The sequence below is a fragment of the Zea mays genome, chromosome 1, assembly GCF_902167145.1.
Source record: "Zea mays cultivar B73 chromosome 1, Zm-B73-REFERENCE-NAM-5.0, whole genome shotgun sequence".
Classification (NCBI taxonomy): Eukaryota; Viridiplantae; Streptophyta; class Magnoliopsida; order Poales; family Poaceae; genus Zea; species Zea mays.
In genome coordinates this window covers 218,735,235-218,759,507 of record NC_050096.1, presented here as the reverse complement: position 1 = coordinate 218,759,507, position 24,273 = coordinate 218,735,235, and the positions used below count along the sequence as shown (strand labels likewise).

Sequence of the window (24,273 nt, the reverse complement as noted above, 5' to 3'; positions counted from 1 at the left end):
ACACTCAGGCGAAGCTCTCTGAGGATGACGGGCCCATGGTCGCCAACGCGACATCCTACCAGAGTCTGACATGTGTCCTCTAGTACTTGACCTTCTCTAGGCCTGACATCGCCCCGTCGCTGACGCTACATCCTACCGAAGTCTGACATGTGTCCTCTAGTACTTGACCTTCTCTAGGCCTGAGTCCTGACATCGCCTACGTCATCTAGCAGGTGTGTCTGCATATGCACACCCCGCGGGAACCCCACCTCACCGCTCTCAAGCGGATTCTACACTACCTCTGTGGCTCCCTCAACTACGGACTCCTACTCCGCCCCTCCCCGACATCGAAGCTCGTGGTCTACACCGACGCTGACTGGGCTGGTTGTCCCGACACGCGTCGGTCCACCTCCGGTTATGCTGTGTTCTTGGGCGCTAACCTCGTCTCCTGGGCCGCCAAACGGCAGTCCATCGTCTCCCGCTCCAGCGCCGAGGCCGAGTACTGCGTTGTGGCCAATGGCGTGGCATAGGCCTCCTGGCTGCACCAGCTTCTCCAGGAGCTCCACAGCCCCCTCTAGCGCGCCACCCGCGTCTACTGCGACAACGTCAGCGCGGTCTACCTCTCCAGCAACTCCGTGCAGCATCAACGTACGAAGCACGTGGAGATCGACATGTACTTCGTCCGTGAGCGTGTCACTATCGGTGACGTTCGGGTTCTCAGCGACCCCACCACGCTGCAGTTCGCCGACATCATCACTAAGGGGCTACCGTCGAATGTATTCACCGAGTTTCGATCTAGTCTCAACATCTGTACAGGATAGAGTTGAGACTGCAGGGGTGTTAGAGTACAAGTTTAGGGTTTTAGGGTTAGTCCCTTGTAATTAAGATTATACCCATGTGTAATGAGCCATACCCAACAACCTGAGTCTATTAATACACTTCTAGCCCTTGTTAGGCCTCCTTTGGCAGCCCGGCTAGGAAAACCCTGGGGGAGCCCGCACCGGGGAGGCAAATCCTTGCCAGGCAAATTCCCCAGGTGGACACAGACCAGTGGGGCTGCCCTGTCCTGCTGCCCTTTGGAGCCACAGGGTGCCATGGGTCATCATCAAAACGCAAGCTTAATCATCATCGAAACATAGTAAAAAGAAAGCATGTACGCAAGCAAAGTGCCTGCTCGCTTCAACTAGCAGCCAGCCCCGGCTGCTTCGGTATATATACAACAAGCACAAATACAAAGAATTTTATGAGGGATATACAGGCAGCCACACGGGCTCATGGTCATCATCAAAACTCAAGTACAATAGAAAATTAAAATTCAGCAAAATCAATCCGTTCCAGATCACTTCAAGTACAGATACAAAATATTTTACGAGAGATATACATGAAGCCACACAAGCCCATGGTCATCATCAAAACACAAGTAAAATAGAAAAATTAAAATCAGCAAAATCAATTCATTCCAGATCACTTCTATGGTACTGAACTCTACTCTATGCCAACTCGAGGTAATAAACCAGGAATTAAACCCTTCCAAAGAAATTAATCCAACCTCATGATCCAGCCACTACTTCTCATCAAAGAAGTTGGAGTAGGAGAATCTCAGAATAAAATGAATCTCATAACAAACTCATCAAAGATCATTTTTATTCTGAGATTTCTGGGCATCCTAACATGCATCTAGCTAATACATGCTGCAAAACAAGCATTGGGAGATCTTAGATCCAATCCACTGCGAACTAGCTTGGATGACAGCCATGAGATGCCATCCATAAGTCACTATCCTGCTCCAAATGCATGTCAAAAACTCTAAAAAATGCATGCTGGCATTACAAAATACATGCACATAAGAAAAGTTGGCTCCTGCTCTATATGCCTTGGACCACGAGAACTCATCAAATAAGAAACTCTGAAATAAAAAAATGCATGCGCATAAGAAAAGTTGGCTCCATACTCTATTGAATTAAACAATAGATAATTCTAAGAAATGATTTTGGAACAAAAAAAAACCATGTTTGCCTACTCTATTGAACCAAAAAATGCATCAATAGCTAAAAGCTACAGAAATGATTGGGAATAAACATCTCCACAGCACATGTTTTTGTTCTCAGTTATATTGCACATTTCTTATACATCTTTATGAAATACATTATCAGAGAATTCTAAGAAAACATTGATATCATAGTGGTATTAGAGATAAAGAATGGACTAACTCTGGTTGCTTAACCTCCAATCTGAACACAAGACTGAATTTTTGTCCAAGATCTCAAGTTCTAGAATTCCTATCAATGCAACTGTTAACACTATTTTTACTTAAATCTTTGTCCAAGATATAAAAAAATGGGATGTATAATCGATAGTTCCTCAACAATAGAAAAAGGCTTGGCTTAACAATTGAAAATTGGGTTTTATTAGAGGGAAGGGCTAACCTAGAGACCGACAAGGCTAAACAATAATCAAGAAAGCTAGAGGTAAAACTAAATACAGTACCATCTTCGGCAGAATTTTTTTTACTAATTAGAAAATTAGTGGTAGTTGAAAGAACTGCACAGTTCAATTTGGGGCCATTTTGGAGAGCTGTACGGGAAAACTGGGAATAAATAGCTTGTCTAAACCCAACTTGACTCTGACCATGATGACATACTGAGTGTGGAACCAAAATAGTTATTACCTTCGATCTTTCGAAGAAGCTTCTTGACCTTGTGCTTGCACCCGTCATAGTGTATGTTCACCTTCATCACATGGTTCTGTTAGAAACAAGCGAACAAGGCCCAAGAACAGTTCGTTCAGCCACAAGAGAGGGGAAAGAGAGGAAAACCTGATGAATCTTGCCAAAAACGAAAAAATTACTCACGAGAAGCAGTACGCAAGATGAAGAGAACGCTGTGCGCGAGGAAGAGGAAGCTGTCGTGCGCAAGCTGAGGAGGCCGCCGTGCGCGAGGAAGAGGAGGTCGCTGCGCGCGAACTGAGGAGGCCACCGTGCGTGAGGAAGAGTAGGGAGCTATGCTGCTCTGTGTGAGGAAGAGGAGGTCGCCGCGCGCGAGGAAGAGGAGGGGGCTCCGGTGCTCTGCGTGAAGAAGAGAAGGTCGTCGTGCGTGAGCCACCGTACGCGAGGAAGAGGAGCGTGAAGAAGAGGAGGCAGCTATGCATGAGCTGCCATGCGCAAGGAAGAGGAGGGACCGAGCGACAGTGGGTGCGCGAGTGCAAGGGAGAGGAGGCAGTGGACGGCGGCGAGTTCGAGAGGGAGGCGAGTAGGTGACGGCTTCACGAGAGTGGATACGGGGAAACCCTTCCCGACCCTTTGGGGCTGATTTGGTGACCCGGGATCCCGGGAGGATCGGAGGGGATTGAGGGGGAAATTAGTTTATTTCCCCCTCAATCCCCTCCAATCCTCTCGGGATCCTGGGCGAAAACGCCGTGCTCCCCCGCGGAATGGGCCGGGGTGCGTGGTCACCAAACGAGAAAAAAAAATTGTCCGAGGGTGATTTGGCCCGCGGTTTTTGGGGCCAGGGAATGGGTCAGGATCCTTCCGGGATCCCAAGCTACCAAAGGAGCCCTTAGGGTTAGGGTTTCCCACACATTTTAATTTATGAAAGATGGTAAGATACAGATATAGCAAATAAGAAGAATACAATACAGATGAAACAAGGATAAGCTGATGCAAAAGTTTTTTAATCTTAAAATTGTGTTTTGTCTGAAGTGAGTTGAACACCACCAGAAAGGCCAGAGCCACTTCAAATGTACATCCCCTGAAACTACTAAACCTCACCTTACATCTTATATGCAATAGCATCACATTTCTCGAATTTCAGAAGAGCCTGACCCTCTGAATACGCCATCCCAATGGAAGCCTCCCCGTCCCTCCCAACACCCATGTAATACAGCCTCCAATCATAAGCCCCGTCCATTTGTACCAAGTATGGTGAACCGACCCCAGCGGCATCCCACCCTTCGTCATCGTAAGATGGGCACAGCACTGGCATCTCGCTAGACCGCCTCCACTCTTTCAGCCCGTCCTCTGAAACGGCCATTCCAATGCTCACTCTACCATCTGCGTCAACACCCTCAAACACCATGACATACTGCCGGGCAGCACGGTCACGGACGACATGTCCATGTTGCACCCCACATTCGTCAAAGCAACCAGCACGCCCCCCCTCAAGCACCTTCCCCGTCTTCTTCCATCGGATACCATCCCTGGACCTAGCCAAACCGATTGCATGCCTCTGCGACATTTCGTCGAACGAGTGGTAGTACATCCGCAGGTCCCCGTCTGCGTGCATGACCACCTTGGGTGCGACAATGCAGCGCGCTTCCCACCCTCGGGATTTCTCCCCTTCCTCCGCGACGCTGAACAGCGCGCCGGTGTGGTGGTCCCCCTCGATACGCGCCCAGTGGCGGCCGTCCTGGCTGATAGCGAGGCCGGGAAGCGCGGGGACGTCCGCATCCGGAAACGGGGAGCCGAACCGCTCGTCGGTGGAGCCCATGTAGTAGAGCCAGTATACGGCAGAGGACGGGAAGCGGCGGGATGACGCCGCGGGGCTGGAGACGAGAAGGACGTCGGAGGGGCGAACACAGGCGGTATCGAACGTCCACCAATCCTCTGAGGGTAGCAGTGGGTCGGGGGATACTGGGGCGCTCCAGCGGAGACCGTCCATAGAGGTGGAGAGCGCCACGCGGGGGCCGGACTGGTGCCAGAGGAGCCACCCGCCACCGTCCGGGACACGCTTGACAACCGGGGAGCACGCGCCGCGGAGGAGGAGGCCGCGGGCGGCGGTGGTGGAGGGCTGCTGGGTCGGAGCGTGGCAGCGGAGAGGGATAGAAGCGAGGAGGCGGCCCGGCGGAGAGGGCATGGCGGCGGGCATGGCGATGAGTGTGCCGTGGCGGATAGGGACGGGATTTTTATGTGTGGTGTTTTCTTTTGATAGGATGTGTCGAGGAGATAGTAGATAGAGCCGTCCAAAACACGGTAGACATCCAATTTTGGGTTTTTTAAATTGGTAGTGGTGGTTTTTTCTCAGCCCTTCCCGTGTTATAGAATAGAAGCACGTAGCTGAGAAAAAACACTAATGGCGTGTTTGGTTAGGGGATTGGCTCCATCCGGAATCAGCCGATCCGGAATGGATTCATTCCTCACAGGATTGGATGGTTCTTTCTTTATGTTTGGTTAGAGAAATGAGGTGAATTTATTTTTTGTTTGTTTTGAGGAAGCAGGTGAATCCATTTTTTGTTTGTTTTGAAGAAGCATGTCATCAAGTGACGCTCAATCTGCTTTCACTCACCACACCAAAAAGGTTGCATTTTTATCCAACATACATAAAAACTGAAAGTTATAACATAGATAAAACTGAAAATTGAAACTTGTATCTTCACGAGTACTTATCCAGCATACAATTTCATCCAGCATTATCCAACATACATTAAAAACTGAGAATTTATCCAACATACATATTCAACATTATCCAGCATACAAATAAAATTGAGAAGTTATCCAACATCCATATCAATGTTCAAAGAGAAGTTTCATAGACTCCCTCCATCATAGAAATAACTAAAAAGTTTCAGACACAAGTTTTAGGCTAATCTGCTTTTTTGATGCATCAATCAGAAAGATGAGTCTTGATGTACCTAGACACCCATACCATTTGATCATCTAGTCCCATCTCTAGAAAGGCATAAGCAAGGGCTGGATTCTCACACAAGTAGCCATAGTAGTGTGCTATATGTTCTCTTTCAAAAACAGGAATCTGTTTCATCATAGTCCATAGGTTGGGTGGGATTATCGGACGTGGTTGTGGTGCTGACTGCTTGATTGCATCTGAAAGAGTCTTAAAAGCTTCAGTGACAGTGCATATCAATGGATCCTCATCTTCCATCATCATGCGCCCTCTCTTCCTTCTTGCACCACTTCGAGTAGATGAGTCTCCACCATCACGAATTGGACCACTTGGGTTCAATGATTCTCCACTATCACGAGTTGGACTTGCATTGTTACTCTCATGACCAGCCAAGTCTCCAGAATAACCCACACCATATGTACCTGCACTTTCAGATGTGTCGAAACCTAGGGGATCACTGGTGCATTTTGCAAATAGTCCAGTTGCTTGATGATTCCCAAATATGACAGCCATGTAATGGTAGTTCTCAAGTGGCTTGTTGAAAAATTTAGCTTCAGATGGTTTTTTCTGAAATAATGTATAGATTCAAATTAAACAATATTGTTTACAAAAACTGTAAAATCTGAAATAGCTATAGCATTTTGTAGACACAATAAAACAGATTATAGTAACAATAAAATATAAATTGTAAAACAGTAAAACAGCTTACAAGTAGTTCCCAGAAACAAAATCTGGGCAATAAAACAGCTTACAAGTAGTTCCCAGAAACAAAATATAGAAACAAAATATAAATTGTAAAATAGTGGCAAGCAGTAAAACAGTAAAACATAATTCATCTGGGCAATAAAACAGTAATAACAGTAAAACAGTAAAATAGTGGCAAGCAGGATTCATCTGGGCAATAAAATCGCCCTGAAAGTGCCCAGGATATAACTTTAACAAGCATATACGGCAATGCAAAGTTCAGTAATAACTACTAGCAGGCTGGAAGTAGAAGTGAGAGGCCAGAAACTCGAATCCCTGCTAATCTAGATGGATGCAATGCAAAGCCGGTGTTGAGTGTTGACCAAAACTTAAAATATAAATTGTAAAACAGTAAACCATTTTGGAAGGAGGTTGTTAAATATATACACACCTGCACCCGTTCCAAGTAGTTCTTCTCATCAAGCAATATTGTTCCAGTTTGCTCATCAAAATGGGCTGAGCTAATCTTCTTATAATTGCATATGTTTGACCAGCGAGTTCTCCATGTCTTAAGATGATTAGTAACTTGAGAACCAGAAACTTGAACCTGAAATCTTTCCTTCACCACTTTAGCACATTGATTATAGTGCGAGCTTTTGAATCCTTTGTCTACTCGAATTCCATCAGCAACCAACTGGGCCAAATATTTCAAAGCACATGCAGACATTTCTTGTGTCCAGAAAATTTGTGACTGGGACCTTTGTTCAATTTCTTGGACATCATCCATCTTCCTACAATATTAGAACATTTTAGAATATAAATGACATCTAAGCAAATGAGCAAATAGGCAAAACAACAAAATATCTCACATCCAAAGAATGATGCCACTTTGCAATTTATGATCTAATTTTCTTGTACATGGGAAGCTGTTCTAGTTTCCCACATCCAATTTGCAAGTTGCTGCCTCCACTGAACCCATTGTCTGTTTTCTTGTACTTGCTCCTGATGGGAACTTGTTGAACTAGAAGGTTGGTTTGTTGTCCATGCTTCCTCAGGTGGGAGAAAACAATCTGCCCCGTGCGATAATATCCAATTGTGGAGGATGCAACATGCAAGAACAACATCTACTTGTGTTTTGAAAGGAAAGAAAGGTCGAGCATCATCAAGAAACTTAAAACGGTTCTTCAGGGATCCAAAGGCACGCTCAACAGTAACCCGTAGTTGTGAATGCCTTAAATTAAATAATTCCTTCTCATTTTCTGGCCTGTTATCATTACCCCACTCTTTTAAGTGGTATCGGACACCACGAAAAGGTGGTAAGAACCCTGGCTTTGCACCATAACCGCAGTCAACTAGGTAATATTTTCCTACAATACCATGACATTCATTAGAGAATGATCTATCTTTTGGTGGGTGCATATTGTAGACATTCATTAGAGAAGATTACCTTCAGGTACAACGAGACCATTCTGCCTTTGTAAGGCATCAGCTAGAACGACGGCATCATGTGCCGAACCCTCCCAACCAGCTAGCACATATGTGAAGCGAAGGTCAAAGTCTACCGCGGCAATCACATTTTGGGTTGTGAAACTCTTTCTACCTCGAAAAGCTGCCTCACGAGACTTGGGGACACTAGCTCGTATGTGTGTACCATCAATTGCGCCAATACAATTCTACATTATAATTTTGACTTGATGAGAAATAAGAATACCATTATGTGCAGGTCAAAAATAATTTTAGTGTGCCTAGACCATACCTCAAAGTAAGGATACCATCGAGGATTTCCAAGGATTTTGACTGAAGTTTCAAGAGATGGAGGCCTAATAAGGTCATCACGAAGTTCACCGATAGCACGAAGTACTAACTTAAAGTAGCGACTGACAGTTTCCCCTGATCTCTTGAAATTTTTTCCTACAACAGCATTCCTCTCGTTGTGACCAATTGTGTGAAGGAACATTGCTACTTGTTCCTCAACACAACAATGGATACTATCAGAAAGAAGGCTTCTTTGTTTCAGTGTATCACACAATAAAAAGAATGGTGCTCTCCTCAATCTTAGCATGCGCAAACAACTCGTATCATCTTTATGGTAAATACTAGAAAGGTAGTCATTTCGTTTCATTTCCATATCAATCATTGGGGCATATGAAATCCGTTTCCTTTTCATCTTCCTCCTCACATTCAGAATATAATAAAATGTAGCGGCGGCTAGAGCAACAGCTTTAATAATTAAAGATCTTCTTATTTCATTAGCATCCATCTACATGAAGTTCAGAGAGCTTTAATACATAAAAAGACATACACATGATTGCATATGCATAATTTACAGTCTAGCTAAAAAAATACAAAATAGACCCAGCCCAATAGAGAATAGACAAGAAACAATTCATTAAAAAAGATGAAAATAAACATAACAGATTAGATTGTTACCTTACGCTGGTGATGAGAGAATTAAAGACCAAGATATGTGTAAAGAGAGAATTAAAGACCTGCAAGAGAAACAAATACAGCTAATCTGTTATGGTCAACCTGTATAAATTCATTGTTACAGCTAATCATGCTATAGCTAATCATGCTATAGCTAATCATGTATAAATTCATTGTTACAGATTCAACCTGTATAAATACAGCTAGCAAATACAGATTGATAGCAAATAAATTCATTGTTATGGTCAATCTGTTATCGCCACACGATGGCTAGCAAATACAGATTCAACCTGTATAAATTCAATCTTACTACAGCTAATCATGCTACAGCTGAAAGATTCAACCTGTATAAATACAGCTAGCAAATACAGATTGATAGCAAATAAATTCAATCTTGCTACAGCTAATCATGCTACAACTAAAATGGTATATCCTGTTATGGTCAAATGAACTTAACCAAAAGGCAAACAACATCATTCGGATGCAAAGAGAAGATGTGAGAAATGGTATAAGCACGGGGCCTCAGATTTTTCGTTCGTCAGGACCCCTCTGGCCCACACAACATGCAGCAGCTCTTCCATTCGGATGCAGCAGCATTCGGATGCAGCAGTTCGTCATGCGCTTATGAAGAACGGATTAAGGCCGCAAGCAAGGAGGAATCCAAGGACATGGCTTGTCGCTCGGATCACAAGCTCCTCGCTCGATCTACAAGAAGAGCAGTTCTTCATAAGCTGCGGCAGGAGGTGGGGTGCCAAGGCTCGCAGGGGCCGGCAAAGCGAGCATATCTTTTCGGGTCGGCTTGACGACCCCAGCCATGGGGGATCCTGGTGCCGAGAGCGCCACCTTGACCCGAGATAGGTCCCATGGCGGCGAGCGGCTGGCAGCGGTGCGGGGAGAGGGAGACAACACAACGGGGAGAAGGTCGGAGGCGGTGGGGGTCCGGGGAGAAGTCTGCGGAGGCATAGCGGCCATCGAGGGTGAAGATGGGCGGCGGGGGTGGTGGCGTGGAGGAGGGGAAGCCCCGAGGCAAAGCAGTAGACCAAACGACGAGAGATCTCTTAGAGCTGTCGCCGCTGGGAGGCAAAGTGGTAGACCAAACGACGGTTGGGTGAGTACCTCGAGCCTGGGAGGGATGGAGGGTCGCTGTCGCCGTTGGGAGCCGTGTCGCCGCCGACGAGAGATCCCTCAGAGCTGCCCCGCCGCCGCCCCTGTGCGAGATACGAACGGGAGTGAGCTCATCCGGTTGATTTGGAGGAATGAGTCGCTGCTAGGGTTGTGCTGTATTTTGGAACGAGTGGATGACGGATGGGTGGACTCCGTGACGCTATCCAAACAAGTTAGTAGGCTCGGATACAGGTTCGGATCACTCTGGACCATGTCGTGCTGCAAACCAAACACGCTGTAACGGTATAGATAAGTATACCACCAAAACTGAGAGCATCAACTTAAAAAACCCCAATTTTAAAATAGAAAATAACGTAAAAGAGTTATCGGACAGCTTTAAGGGTAGTTGCTACAGCTATCAATGTTCAAAGGTCATGCATGGTAGCTGACTTGTACGGTCTAGTAAAACATATCATGCATGGAAGATGGAACGTGTGTCGTCTCCATTTAGGTTTTATAATTAACTCATAGTCTAAATATCGTGAGTCATTTTGGATAGAGTTGGCCTAAAAGGTATGGGTACAGGGTGCTAGTATTAGATTGGGTCAACATCTATACTACTTATCTATACTACTTAATAAAGCTGCAAGGGTAGCCTGCCGTTCTGCCTCGCGTGAATCTCGACGTCCCTCTATACCAATCAAATCAGCACCGTCGGATCTTTCATGTGTTTCTCCCCCGCACCGCTCTCCAATCTCCCCGTCGGCCGACCCACGTCACTTCCGAATCTCCCCTCCTCCAATCGGCTGCCCGCGCCCACATGAACGGTCGGCCCGCCGACCCCCGCTTTTCCTCCCGCGGCCGCTCCGTGCACTCGGTCCAGCAGAGGAAGCCCCGGCGGCGAGCGGGCGTCGCCACGACAAGCCGTGGACCTCTCCCAGCGAGGCGCCCGGCGGCAGGCGGTGTCCTCATCCGTGGCGCATGTATATATAGGATCCTCCCCTGTCGACTCTACACGCCTTATCACCATCGTCGGTTCGCCACACAACACAACACACAGAATCAGATTGCGTGCAGCGCTCGCTAATCGCCATAGCCTGTAGAGAAACTGCTCCGGGAGGAAGTAGACAAAGAGAGAAAGGTCAACAGGGCACTGTCGGAGCCGGAGCAAAAAAAACCCAGAAGGATCCATGGCTCCCGGAGCCAGAGACAACTCTGATCCCGCCTCTTATATCCACACGGTAATTAAATATCCCATCTGCGGGCGTAGTTCATGGGTCATGGCGCAAGTGCAGCACCTGATAGAGAGGTGCATGACGTTCGGGATGAGCATGGAGGAGTACATGGAGGCGCTGGCGAAGCGCGCCGACGTCCAGCCCGTGGTCACCTCCACAGGTCATTATTCCAGCAGTAGCAGAGACGAGCTAGGAATCTCCGTCTGAAATAGTCGTTCTGGTAAACTTAATACATGCATGTTTCCTCCTGCGACCATATCTGCAGTGTGGAAGGAGCTGGAGAATACCATGGTGTCCGTGGTATTCTTGATCTCATGCCAATAATTTAAATGTTCAATATAAACATGGTATGGTTGATAACCTTAAAAAGAAAACAATTCTTTTTCTGGTTATGAAATTATTAAAAAACACTAACCTGAATTGGTGGAGCTACTATTTGTTCGTACAACTGCATTATGATTGTCAATTTCTGGTTTCGCTTTTGAATTGGATATGAAATTATTAAAAAACACTAACCTGAATTTGGGGATTGAGAGGCTAAACTAGAACTAGACTAGAACTACTCCTAATTGTACAGGAAATAAATGCGAGATAAAAGTGTTATTGATTCGATTAATGATTACAAATCGGCCGTATACCTCTCTATTTATAGAGGAGGGGGGCTGGACCCTTTACAAACTAATTTCTGAGCTTAATTCCGCGAATCTAGCTAACAACCGTAGCACAAAACTCGAAACCCTAATCTGCTCTGCGCACGCGCGGACCGTCCGGCCTCAAAGGCCGGACCATCTGGCGCTCAATTTACTGCTCAACAATAGGTATGCATGATATTGATGGTTAAAATGTAGTGATGAAACAGGTAGATTAAAATCTATACTACTTATTAAGGCTCCAAGGGTAGCCTGTCTTCCCTTGTTCTGTCTTCGGTCAATCTAGACCGTCTGTATCTGCTGCTCACGCCCGCTTGCATCCCGGTCGTCCTACCCTAGCTGGTTGTCGCTGCTCGCTTCGCATCAACCGTATCCGCTTCTTGGGAAGGCTCCATGCCTCGCCCCACGGCAACAAACTCCTTCGCTCCACACCTCTCGCCAAGACCACCCCCTTCCCTGCCCGCACACGGCGGCGCCCCAATCTCTCCACCACGCGTGACGGCGACGGCGCCTTATCCCTCTCCAGCGCGTGTAGAGGCGGCGTCCCTCCCTCTCCCGTGCGTGGCGGCGGCCAGAGGCGGTGGAGGTGGAGGGTATCGGGGACCGAGGGACGCAATCTTTCCCAACGGGCCTCTTCGTCTCCTCCATCCCGGTGTGCACCGCGATAGCACAACCCTCGCGCTATCTGCTTGTTTCGTTAACGGAGTCATGATGGGCCATGGGTGCGGTATGTGCTTTCCTGAGCGAGTGCTGCTGACCCGCGTGCGTGTGTCGTGACGTGACAGGTGTGCGACGTGAGGCACTTGGAGCTGATCCCGTGCTTGGACCGGGGCCTCCACTACCAGCTCCGGCTTAGGTGCCCATTAGGTGGCCGAGGAGCAGGGACGAGGTCTGGAAGGCCAACATACCGCACCCATGCCTTACCGCTGAGAAGTCAGACCAGCGGTGGATGGTCGTCAATGGCGATAAGATCAACTTCCCTGGCGGTGGCACCGACTTCCACACTGGCGCTGGCAAGTATATTGTGCACCTTGCGCAGGTTTGAGATACCCCCGAGGCTAATCTCTTGCACATGGTTCATGGTTGCTATCGTAGGCTGACGTGACCAACGTTTTTCACCTGTCGTGGTAGATGCTGAATTTTCCAAATGGTACGCTCAACAATGGAGGGAACATCAGGAATGTGCTTGATGTTGGCTGTGGGGTTGCCAGCTTCGGCGCTTACCTTCTTTCACATGATGTACTTGCGACGTCTCTTGCTCCCAGCGACGTGCATGAAAATCAAATCCAGCTTGCCCTCGAGAGAGGGATCTCGGCAGCCCTTGGTGTGCTGGGCACAAGGAGGCTGCCATACCCAAGCCGCTCGTTTGAAATGGCACATTGCTCTCGTTGTCGGATTGACTGGCTACAGAAGGATGGGGTCTTGTTGCTGGAAGTCGGTAGGGTATTAAGGCCTGGAGGATGTTTTGTGTATTCATCACCGGAGGCCTATGCTTTGGACCCCTTCAACAGGAAGATATGGAGACAGATGAGTGACCTTGCTCGAAGGATGTGTTGGCGAGTTGCATCTAAGAAGAACTAGACAGTGATATGGGATAAACCATTGACTAATGGATGCTATATGAGGAGAGAGCCTAGAACACTTCCTCCCATGTGTGAACGTGATGGTGACTTAGATGCTGCTTGGCGTGTCCCCATGAAAGCATGCCTAACCCCATACTCTAAGAGTAAGTTCATTCCCTTCATTTTCCTTCAGAACACCAAATATGATAATAGTGTATATTGCCTCGTCGAGTTTAGGTCTTAGTATCGATTATCTATACTACTATATTAAGGCTGCAAGGGGGTAGCATGCCTCCCCTTGTTCTGCCTTCTGTTAATCTGGATTGTCCGTCCTATGGCTGCTACCCGGACTGTCCATCCTATGGCCCCTATCCCGCCCAAATTTATAACTTACATCGTTCTATGGCTGCTGCCATGCGTCTCCCTGCCCGCACAGCGACACTGCTTGCCCCCTGGGCCAAAAGCGCACATCGGAACTGACGCACCATTGTCGCTGCCGCTGCGAGCGAGACGGCCACCAGGCAACCAGGCTTGCCCGTGGAAACACATGAGCTCGATCCGTCCGTGTCAGTCTCCTGTTGGCGTTTCGGTGTTGCCCTATCCACATACGGCGAGACGCTGATCTGTTCAGTGGTGGACCTGCCGGCTCAGCGACTGACCTGGATCGTGCTGCTCCGATGCTGCTTTGGTCCTATGCGCTTGTCTTGCACCGTGCCAGCAGAAAGATGCATTGCTCTGTCTCGTCGGGGGCCTTCCGTGCCTTGGTCGATGGGCTGGGCATTTGGTCGAAGCGTCTAATCGACCGTGTCGCACTTAGACCGGTCTGAGCTTTTCTTTCGCTTCTTGCATATACAGATACAAAGCTTGCCTTTTCTGGTAGCCAAAGCTTTCGCGTCAACCAACCAAACACCAACACGGGAACCGTGATGGGCGTAATGGTGGCGTGGCAGGGAGTAGACCAAAATCCAAACACTGTTTTTAAAAAGAACCATTCGTGTTCTCAGACCTTGTGTTTGGTTACCTGTTTCCACGCAGAAGTTGCACCGGTGGATCCTTAAAGCAGCATTTGTTTGAGTCATTGCAACACACAATTTTGTACTATATTTTTTTAGGTACGTAACTAAAAAAAGTTTAGAATAACAATAATTATTTTTACACATTAATGTATTTTGTCATAGTGCTTCTACATCTCATTGCATCTTACTAGTACATGCTGACTCCGTAGCAACGCACGGGCATACACCTAGTTAAGGTTGTAAGAACTGTAAGGGTAGTCTATCATTCTGTGTTCTGTCATCATTTCCAGTTCTGTCATTCTCATTCCTTGTTCTGCCTTTTACATTCCTCTCCTCGCACAACTCATTCCTAGTTCTATCATTCTCATTCTGTGTCATGTCTTTCCTATTCCTCTCTCCTCGCAAAGTCAATTCTCATTCCCCCATAAAGCCTACATCTAGCTAAAATTAAAAAATAAGCATGGCCCCAAGGGGATTCAAACCCACGACCCCTCAGGCAAATACGAGCAGTAGCTACCGCTACACCACATATGTGTTTATGTCTATATTTATGATAGGAAAAACATCTACTACATCTCTCCTCAAGCTCAAATGCTACCCTTGCACAATGCGTAGTAGTATATAAGTATCACCGAGATTCTTGAATTATATTTTTTGGATGGAGGGAGTAGTATTTAAAGAAGAGCCTTGCATGTGATTTCTTTTGTTTGATTAATGTTTTCAACTTAAATTCCTTTTTTGCATGCGTGGCATTTATTTTTCTTAATATTTTTTCCATGGATATGACTTATGAGTCATTTTCATAAACCAATGCCAAAAATGAATCCATGTTTCTTACTTGGAAACCCCGAACAAACACCACTAGCATGAGGCGCTCGCGTTGGCATCGCTCATCGATGATGAGAAGAAGCTTGACAACTGCCAGTTCGACCTCTGCAAGCAGTCCTACGTGGTCGCATGCGTCGCTGTGTGCGACAAGATCCGACGCAGCCGCCGCTTGGACGCGGTCCAGAGCGGCTGCACCGCACTGTCCATCGTCAAGCAGGGGGACCTCATTGTCGTCGGTGACTCTCGGGTTGTTCTGAGCACTGCATCCGACGACGACGCCATCACGTCGTCCAGCTAATCGTCCATCTAAAGCCTAACCTGCCACGTAGGTCGCTATTGACCGGCCATGAATTCTTGTGCGCTAGGACGACGGACGTTGCTGACGTTGTGAGTGTTCTCGAACATGATGTATGTAGAGCAGTAGCGCATCAGGTGGTGTAACGGCTAGGTGTACTACCTCGCTGATGAGCCTGGGATGCACTTCGTCTGGTAGCCCAGCCAGAGTCATTGGTACTCGTCATATCGCGCGCGTTCGACGACTAGTATATCAAGGACTTTGGCATCACCTCGGTGCCGGAGGTGACACAGAGGAGGACCGACAGCAATGACCAGCTCATCATCCTCGCCACCGTCGAGGTAGCTTTTGTGCCGGCCTGCCTTTAATTCTCTTCGCAAACACACACACTTGTCTTTTTGTTTAAGCAAGCGTGTATGGTGGTGCGTGCTTGATGACTGACGATGTACGAGGGAACTTCTTCCGGTAGGTGTGGGACGTGCTTTTAATGATGAGACTGTGGCATATATCAAAGTGTGCATGATACCGATGGTTGCAATGTAGTGGTGAAATGGCTAGATTAAAATAACAAAATTTATGTATGGCCAGGATCACAAATGTATTATGAAACTTTTTATCATAACAGTATAACACATCTTTTATATATAAGTTATCGTATTATTATATGTTCCTGTTGCAACGCACGGGGCACTCACCTAGTAGAAATCATAGTCATAAAAAATCTTCCATTCATAAATAATATAATCAATACAAATATATAAAAAGTCTATACAACTACAACTACAACATATAACCAGGTCATATAGACGCTAAACAGGTACTTCAAAGATGAAAACCTTAGCAAATGTGCCAACTTCAAAGTTATTAAAATAGAAAGAAACTTAAAAAGAATCAAATGTGCAATAGCGTTTTATTAAATCTTTTTAGATAAAACTTGCATCTCATGAAAACCTAGAAAGAAAAACGAGTATGGATAGCTCATTCATAAATTCAAATGTTCAAAGTTATTACAACCCATAATTGAGAATGATTCACACTCACTCCCACTAAATCACACTTAAACTCACTCATTATCACATAGCCCCTCTCATAAATATAGAGCACTGCATCGACTCATTTGACAATGCAAGCCACCCGGTAATCAAAATAATTTTCAAAATCTTATCACAGTAAGCAGGGCTAAGCAACACTAGTTTTTTATAAAACAGGTAGCAAGGAATGATTATTCAATTACTCAAGGATGGTAATGCATAAATTTGTTTGATCACGTAACTCGTATCACCTAATGCATCATATCAAGTGACAAAAAAATTGTAAACAAAAAGGATAGTGGTGAATGCACCGGGACTTGCCTTTGCTGTGAAGAGCAAACGAATAAGAAATAAAATGCCACAAGTCATCGGGGTGATGATGTCATCTTGAGAGTTAGCTAACTTAGCATTAAGTTTTTCATTCTTTTTGGTCAAACTATCATTGGTAGTTAATGATGGAGCTTTAGACTCTAGTTGCTTAATTTTAGTTGTTAGCACACAATTCAAATTTGCAAAATGTTTTAAAACTTTCTAGCAAGCATTTAAAATCATTTTGAGAGCTAAGCAACTTAGATTTTAGCACTTTTAGTTGAGCCTTTTGTTTAGTGTAAACATCCTTAAAAAACTTAACGGCATGCGCGTGTTCATCTATGGAGGGCTTATCCTCATCATCGCTATCACTATCACTAGAGGATGGAATAGTTGTGTTACCTCTTGCCATAAGGCATTTGTGTGATGAGCGTGAAGAGCATGATGAAAATCAATGGTTGCAGGTCCTTGGAGGTTCATCTTCACTTAAAGAATCATCGCAAGTTTTGATCGTTGTGAGCGCTTTGCCTTTGCACCTTCTCTTTTTGGGTTCGACCATATTTGAGGAATTATCCTGAAAGTTGTCCTTCTCCCCACATGTGAAGCATCATCTCGTTCTTTGCTTTTTCCTATCAATATTAAAGAGAAGATCCTTGACTTACAGGGGCACATTCATTAGATTAATCTTATGAATCATTCTCATTACCTTTCCGACGCATCGGACCATTTTTGTCCTAAGGATGATGAGGCTTGTACGCCACTGCCCTGCGTCGGTGCGCCGCCGCTACCAGCATCGAATCAGGTAGAGGGCTTGTGAACCATTCGTTTTTTGATGTGCGATCACGATTAGAGGAAGAAAAAATGGTTCGGTCGGGATCCGTTCGACCATTGATCATAGATCTGGCAGTCTATGTGTGATCCCACTTCACGCACGTGAGCCGTAGGTGGGGATCTGCTGCGAACCGGATCCTATGTGCCCCCTCGGGTAACCCTTGGTACGACACAGATTTAGCCAGTAGATCGGCGCCACATGACCTAAAACCTGGAGCCCTATACTCTTTTCTATTCCAGCCCTCCACTTCTATAGATTTAAACCACATTCTCGGTTAGTGTGACACTATGAAAATCATTAAATAAAAATAATACATTTAGTTATTAATGATATTTATGGTAATTAATTTTCTTTTAAGTGTTTGTTATTTATTTCATTTGGAATAATTTTTGGATGCTCATGATTAATTTTGGTCATTGAATAACATTTCTTGTTAAATAAAAATTCTAGTAAATTAATAATATAATTATTAGTCTAAAAATAAATATTTTATTTATAAATGGTTTTGTTGTGATTACTATAAATTTTAGAGTTATTTTAAAGTGTATTTTAAATTAGAAAAGAGAAATTCAAAAAAAAACCTAAGGAATTTGGCCCAAGGCCCATGAAGCCGCGCCCCTCCTATCCCTGACCTAGCCGCCACCCTGCTCCTTGCAAGCCGCCGCCGCCAGGGGAGGGATTTCCTCCCTGTCCAGCCGAGCGAGCCCCACCAGCGGCCGCCCCCTGGCCTTCTTCCTCTGCATGCCACCCGCGCCCTCCTCTCGATTCTCTCTCTCCTCCCCTCGCTTCCCTCTCCCCTGCCGCGGCGCCCGCGCTACGTCGGTGCCCTGCAGATCGAGCAACCCCGCCGCGCCAGGACCCGACCGCGCGAGCCCAAGTCCGAGCGCCCGGTCACGTCTCGCCAAGCCCCTGCGCGCAGTCGAAGCCGCCAGCAGCCGTGACAAGAGAACCCGAACGGCCCTGCCCAACCGACCGTGTCCGACCCGGCGACCTCATCGTCCGTGTCGTCCGTCTTCAAGAAACTTTGATGCATCCGTTTCTCTCCTGCGTAAATGGAACTTCAATGCTATCGTTACCTTCCTCCATTGATGACCGCCATTCATGACCGCCATGAAGAACGCCGACCGACCCTCTCTCTCCCTCTCCTCTTCCTCTATAAATTGGAGACAAATCTCTGTTCTCTCTCCCACAGCCAGACTCCCTTCTCTACCCCGAGCTCTCCCTCTCTCTCTTGCGCTCTCCCCATTCCCAAGCTCGCCTTCGACCAAACTGTTCGCCGCCGGAGCTCACTGTTGACGTCGTTGCGGACGGAAGCCGGAGCAGCGCCCTGCTCGTCGGCGTGCCTCGCTGTTCACCGGAGACGTGTCCAAACCCCGTCAAACCTCGTCGTTCCTGCCAGTCGAGCCGTTCGTCGTTCATCCAAGGTTGGAGACAACCCAAAACAACTTGAGTTTATTTTTATCATGTTTGAAGTTATGAATTTTGTGAATTATTGTTGTAATTTTGAGATGATGTGATTTAGCGATTCATGTGTACGATTTTAGAGAGTTGCGTTGTATACGTGTAACCGAAATCAAACCCTGTGGCGCTATTTTGAATATGCATATGATTTTATAATTCTAAAAATGAACACGGTCACTATTTATTACTTCAGTGGTTTTCATACTAGAAATGTTTATAATTGATTTCGCTTTAGTGTGTGGAGCGATAATTGGTTAGTATTGATATAAGTATAACTTTGGTGATATAAGAAATTGAAATAGGAATTAAGCCACGTATTTCCGGTCGAATGAAAATATAGATTTTTGCTATTCATAATAAATATATTCATAAGTATAGCACTTAATTACTTAGAATAGTAAAATGCTCATTTATGTCATAATAACCATGAATTGGTTATTAAAAGTCCCATTTAGTAATTTACAATTAATTCTTAGTATATTAGTGTTAGAGGAATTAAATAAACAATTTTTAGTTATACGTATAAATTCTATTTAGAAAAGAAAGGAGAAAACCGAAAGAGTAGAATTTATAATAATGTAAAATGACTTAACTAGACACTCATGCTTTCCTATTAAAGAAATTGATAGTTAAATTGGTAAATATAGGTTTCTTACTAAAGAATTAGAGAATTTGTTTCTAACTATAAAATGACTTTTTTTAATAGACATCATGATTTTGATTTAATGGAATTTGTTATAGAGGTTTAAGTATAGCCGTACTAAATAGTAATATGTCTAATAATGATATAATGGCTTAAATAAGTGCTCACACTGTCATAACTAAAATGATAGTTAATAATATACTAATAAATATAGTATTCATTCTAATTACCTAGATCATTTGTTCCTACAATAGAATTTAAAGGTAATTAATAGACTAATTATCCTTTATCATAACCAAACCAATAGTCAATTTGTTCTTAACTAGATTTATGGCAGGATTAATGATTTCGTAGAATTTAATCCACATTATATATGAATCACTTAGTTTTTCTTAAAGGATAAAATAAAGTAATAAGAGTTTAAGTTTTTTTATAACTTAAAATGTTACTTTATATATATTGACTTCAAATATATAGGCTATGTGCTTTTAATGATATTAAATGATAGTTATGCGTTCATTATCTTTTGCATGAAAATCCACTTAAGATCCATAACCTAACTCGTCTTAAATAAGTGATTAATAATATAATTATGGTCTTTTCACATAAAACCTATTTAGACTTATATTTTAATTTGTCATAAGTGAATGATTAATAATATGCTCCATAATGCTTCTACAATTAATAACGTGATTAGTAGCCCATTAACATTAGATATAACATATATCTTTTCTAAAATGTTAAAAAGGTTTAATATTGTTATAACGTGTTTTATCATCTCATAAATCCTTAATCTTAGACATATCGCATATGACGTTTTATAAAAGACTAAATTGGTGAACCAAATATTTGTATATTTTAATTAAGATATTTTTAAGCTCATGCCTTATTTTATAAAGTATAGATCACACACTGTTGAAAAGAATACCTTTTTATTATAGCTCTTGCGTGTGATGTTTTTGAAAAGCGAACGCTCTTTTTGTTATGTTCTCTTTTAGTTTTACGTATGGTGAATGTTGTATGTTATTGAATGGTGTTTGCTCTTCTTGTTTGTTTGTGCGATATTCAGTGGTTGATCTAGTAGTTAAGAATCAAGATCTATTCCGATCCGTGGAAGAACCTCAAGTTTTCAATAAGCAAGGCAAGTGGACTTCTCCCTCTGCATACTCTGTTTGATCCCAAACAATACATTTAATAAAGTTTATTCTTTGATGAATATATGCATAATTTGATGGGTTACCTATTTAGATACCCCTCTCCTTTTCAACCTTACTCCTTGTTTAACCTGGGATTATGATATAATCAAGTAGCTATGCTATTGCTACAACTTAACTTTATGCAGTCACTCCCGCTTATGATATTAATGTTCCAAAATGGTAAGTTTACCTTATTGTTGTTAACCCGATGGTTAAACAAGATTATTGCATATTAATTGGAACATGGAGTGACCACCCGGGAAAACAGTGCTACCATGAGAACTATCATGGCTCTGGTCTTGGCTAAATAACTAGGGAAGTCTTATGTTGGGTGCTGGTCGTGGTCGACAGGAACGGGGGCATCTGGCAAGCTCTTATAGTTCCGGCTCAGGCAGATTGGATACGGGCATAGTTCCCAAAGCTTTACCCTGTAGTCTGGACTATAAGTTGGTTACGGTAGGTGTGCCTTATGCAGTTTGACCATTTCCAGCATTTGCGTAATGAGGACTCTAGGGAGAAGCCTCGTAGTGAGACCCTGGCCATTCACCTCGGAAGTGAATACGGGTCTAGCTAACCCGGGCTAGAAGGGAATCGCGACTCATGGGTAAAGATGTGCCACCTCTGCAGAGTGTAAAACTGATATATCAGCCGTGCTCACGGTTATGAGCAGCCTGGACTCCTCACATGATAATTGAACTTGAAGATGGAAATAAATCGAGATCTGATGATCTGCCAATGGTTTGCTTAAGTGGTTTCACTTAAGTGTTTTTGATATACTCTTATACCTTTGTTAATGGGAATACTTGGGATTCACACTTATTAGTAAGATAGGTGTTGTTAATAAAATGTTGACCAACTAAAATGCTTACTGCTCAACCTCAGCCTCACCTTGTTAGACTTGCATTAGTTTTTCTCCCACTTGCTGAGCCCCGACCATAAGTGAGCTCACCCTTGCTTAATTTTGATCAGAAGTTGCAGATGAAGATATGATGCTGAACTCCATGGATGCTAGTCTAGTGATACCCCCGGTCATCTTCCTGTGGATGGATGTCCATGCTCGCTGTACTTTGATGAATAAAGGTTAAGACATTATGTCTGTTTGAAGTGTAATATGTTAATATAATCGTTATTTACGCTCTTATGCATTGTTCTTTTGATATATTACACTTGTGACGTCAACATATGTGTGGAAATAGATCCTGGCACACATATGCGATGCACCCGGCTCTGCCCCCTCAGAAACGGGTGTGACAGAAGTGGTATCAAAGCAATGTGACTGTAGGTCGCTAGATTAGTTAGAAATGGAAAGCCCAGTCAGTCTTTCAAAGCTTGATATATTTTCCTCCATAAAAACTTACTTTATATCAAAACTCATCTCTTTTATTTTCAACTCTTCTTGTCTGATTCTTCATCTATCAGAAGGTTCTAATGAGAAGCATTGCAAGATGATCAAGCTAGGATTGCGGAACTTGAAGCGAAGTTTGCCAGAAGAAACCTTTTCGAAGCTGTCAACGATGCCCTATTCTCTGTCTTATCCCCACTCCGCAAGAAGTTTTGTTATGGATCCCTTGGATCTATTATTTGACTTCTTGGTTAGGTTGATAGGATTGTTCTTTAGTATTAAGATTTTCGACTAGATCGGTAATGGCGATATTACATTATATTATAGTGGTTTTCTAATCCCTAATATTGCTATATAACCCTTGACTTCTTATACTTTTGTTTTCTTGCCTTTGTATTGTCATCCTTGGACAATATCTACCTTGATATATTAAACTTTTGCATCTCTACTTTTCTCCTTGATAATGCTTTCTCCCTATTGAATTCTTATACTTTTGCTTTCGTGCCATTGTATTGCCACCCTTGCGCAATATCTACCTTGATGTATGAAACCTTTGGCTCTCTACTCCTTGATAATGCTTTCTCCCTAACTCACTTTATATCCTTGGTTATATCATTTATCCTAACTTTAATAGTTCATGATTATCTTATTTCACTATTGGCCACCGACAAATATGTCTTGTCTAACTCCTTGATAATTCTTATCTGACTCCTTGACTTTATAATATCTTTCTTATTCCAAACCTTGTCTCACCTTTGTTTTGGTTGAATAAGTAGAATTGGATAGTGTTGTGCTGGTATGCTTGAGTTCATTGTCCTTTGTGTTCATGATTGATTTGCTTCTTTGAAATGATTGTTGGTATATTGTGTGACTTTTGTCCACAAAGACATCAATTAGCTAGGTAAAACCTTAGATAAATGGGTTTTCTCTGCTCTCTATAATCTATCTTTACTCAACCCTTTCGTCCCTTCCATTCTTGCATACCCATACAGATGTCAGACCTTGGAATGTCAACTACAAGTGATGTCACTAAATGCAAAGAATGCGGTGTGTTGACAAGTCAAAACAACACTATAAATAAAATAGTTGATGAACAGACATTCAAGACACAAAAGGATGCGCAACCAAACAAACAAACAAGTGACCCTGGAACATGTTATTATTGTAAGTACTATGGAATCCCTTGTCGCCAGATCAGTACAAATGAAAGTGAAACTACAAAACAGAAGAATCGGATTTTGTTTTCTGGTATAAAAAGACAATGGTCTCCCCAAGAACAACTAATAGCAGATGCACTTTCAGACGACGAATTGTCAGGTATTCCAAAAAGGAAACATCACAAGAATTCCCAGCCCCAAGAAGAAACACATGAGTGTTACATTGATGGTTGGACTATTACTTGCACACAATTTCAGCCTCGTCGTCGCATCAGGTCCAAGAAACGAAAAGGGAAATATGGAAAAAGTCAAGAAATAACTTCAAGAAAAGCTTGCTATCAATGTGGACGTGAAGGTCATTACTTCCGTAACTGTCCTGAGAAGAGTTCACTACAGATCACCTCCGAGATTAAGCTATCTCAGTCTTCAGACATGGAATATGAACAAAAATGCACAGAAACTTCTACCAACACCATAAAGACAACTCCACCATGTAACTCATCAAATCGTGCTTGCTTTGGCTGTGGAGATACCGGCCATCTTGTTAATGGTTGTCCTAAGAAGGATGTGGAGATCAATAAGGTCCAAAAGAAAAGACAACACCCTCAAACCCATGCATCAACAAAGAATAAACAATGGAAAGAGACCACAGGAAAGATAAGTTATGCAGTGTCAGGAACCATTCCATATGATGATGCAGTAATTTTTGGAACACTAGTCATTCACTCAACCGTCGCCACCGTGTTGTATGATCCTCATACAACACATTCTTTTATCAGTGCACAGTTTGCAACAAAGTATGGTATCTTTAAGTTCCCCTTAAGATCAAGAAAGACCATCAGTACACCTGAAAGGAAAGTGTTAGCGAACTACATATGTCCGAAAGTAAGTATTAAAATCAACGAGA

The 24,273-nt window shown here is 43.9% G+C and overlaps 4 protein-coding genes across 4 annotated transcripts; 1 reads left to right on the top strand and 3 right to left on the bottom strand.

Annotated features, from left to right (window-relative positions):
* Positions 1–3,628: 3,628 nt before the first annotated feature.
* LOC100193095 (Arabinanase/levansucrase/invertase) lies at positions 3,629–4,888 on the bottom strand. The gene has a single exon (NM_001138258.2). It carries the CDS (start codon positions 4,839–4,841, stop codon positions 3,747–3,749), a length of 1,095 nt encoding a protein of 364 aa, NP_001131730.2. The 5' UTR covers positions 4,842–4,888; the 3' UTR covers positions 3,629–3,746.
* Positions 4,889–5,254: 366 nt separating this feature from the next.
* Positions 5,255–6,155, bottom strand: LOC109943737 (uncharacterized). The gene has a single exon (XM_020547238.3). The coding sequence runs from the start codon at positions 6,105–6,107 to the stop codon at positions 5,577–5,579; it is 531 nt and encodes a 176-aa protein (XP_020402827.1). The 5' UTR covers positions 6,108–6,155; the 3' UTR covers positions 5,255–5,576.
* Positions 6,156–7,147: 992 nt separating this feature from the next.
* On the bottom strand, positions 7,148–10,839 carry LOC103645288 (uncharacterized). Its single transcript, XM_020543445.2, has 7 exons — positions 10,585–10,839; positions 9,822–9,913; positions 8,987–9,035; positions 8,808–8,894; positions 8,035–8,538; positions 7,726–7,951; positions 7,148–7,645 (listed from the first exon to the last, which is right to left on the bottom strand). The coding sequence occupies exons 1-7, from the start codon at positions 10,837–10,839 to the stop codon at positions 7,182–7,184; spliced, it is 1,677 nt and encodes a 558-aa protein (XP_020399034.1). The 3' UTR covers positions 7,148–7,181.
* A 160-nt stretch (positions 10,840–10,999) lies between these two features.
* Positions 11,000–11,368, top strand: LOC109942110 (uncharacterized). Its single transcript, XM_020543443.1, has 2 exons — positions 11,000–11,204; positions 11,310–11,368. The coding sequence occupies exons 1-2, from the start codon at positions 11,000–11,002 to the stop codon at positions 11,366–11,368; spliced, it is 264 nt and encodes an 87-aa protein (XP_020399032.1).
* Positions 11,369–24,273: the final 12,905 nt, after the last annotated feature.

What these genes read in the sequence shown, in the direction of transcription:
- LOC100193095 (NM_001138258.2), bottom strand. Translation starts at nt 4,841, where the DNA reads ATGCCCGCCGCCATGCCCTCTCCGCCGGGCCGCCTCCTCGCTTCTATC.
- LOC109943737 (XM_020547238.3), bottom strand. Translation starts at nt 6,107, where the DNA reads ATGGCTGTCATATTTGGGAATCATCAAGCAACTGGACTATTTGCAAAA.
- LOC103645288 (XM_020543445.2), bottom strand. Translation starts at nt 10,839, where the DNA reads ATGGTGATAAGGCGTGTAGAGTCGACAGGGGAGGATCCTATATATACA. An exon ending in CCATCCCTCCCAGGCTCGAG is followed by an intron (nt 9,036 to 9,821) that starts GTACTCACCCAA and finishes TGAATCTTTCAG; the next exon opens with CTGTAGCATGATTAGCTGTA. An exon ending in TGGTCTCGTTGTACCTGAAG is followed by an intron (nt 7,646 to 7,725) that starts GTAATCTTCTCT and finishes ATGGTATTGTAG; the next exon opens with GAAAATATTACCTAGTTGAC.
- LOC109942110 (XM_020543443.1), top strand. Translation starts at nt 11,000, where the DNA reads ATGGCTCCCGGAGCCAGAGACAACTCTGATCCCGCCTCTTATATCCAC. An exon ending in GCCCGTGGTCACCTCCACAG is followed by an intron (nt 11,205 to 11,309) that starts GTCATTATTCCA and finishes CCATATCTGCAG; the next exon opens with TGTGGAAGGAGCTGGAGAAT.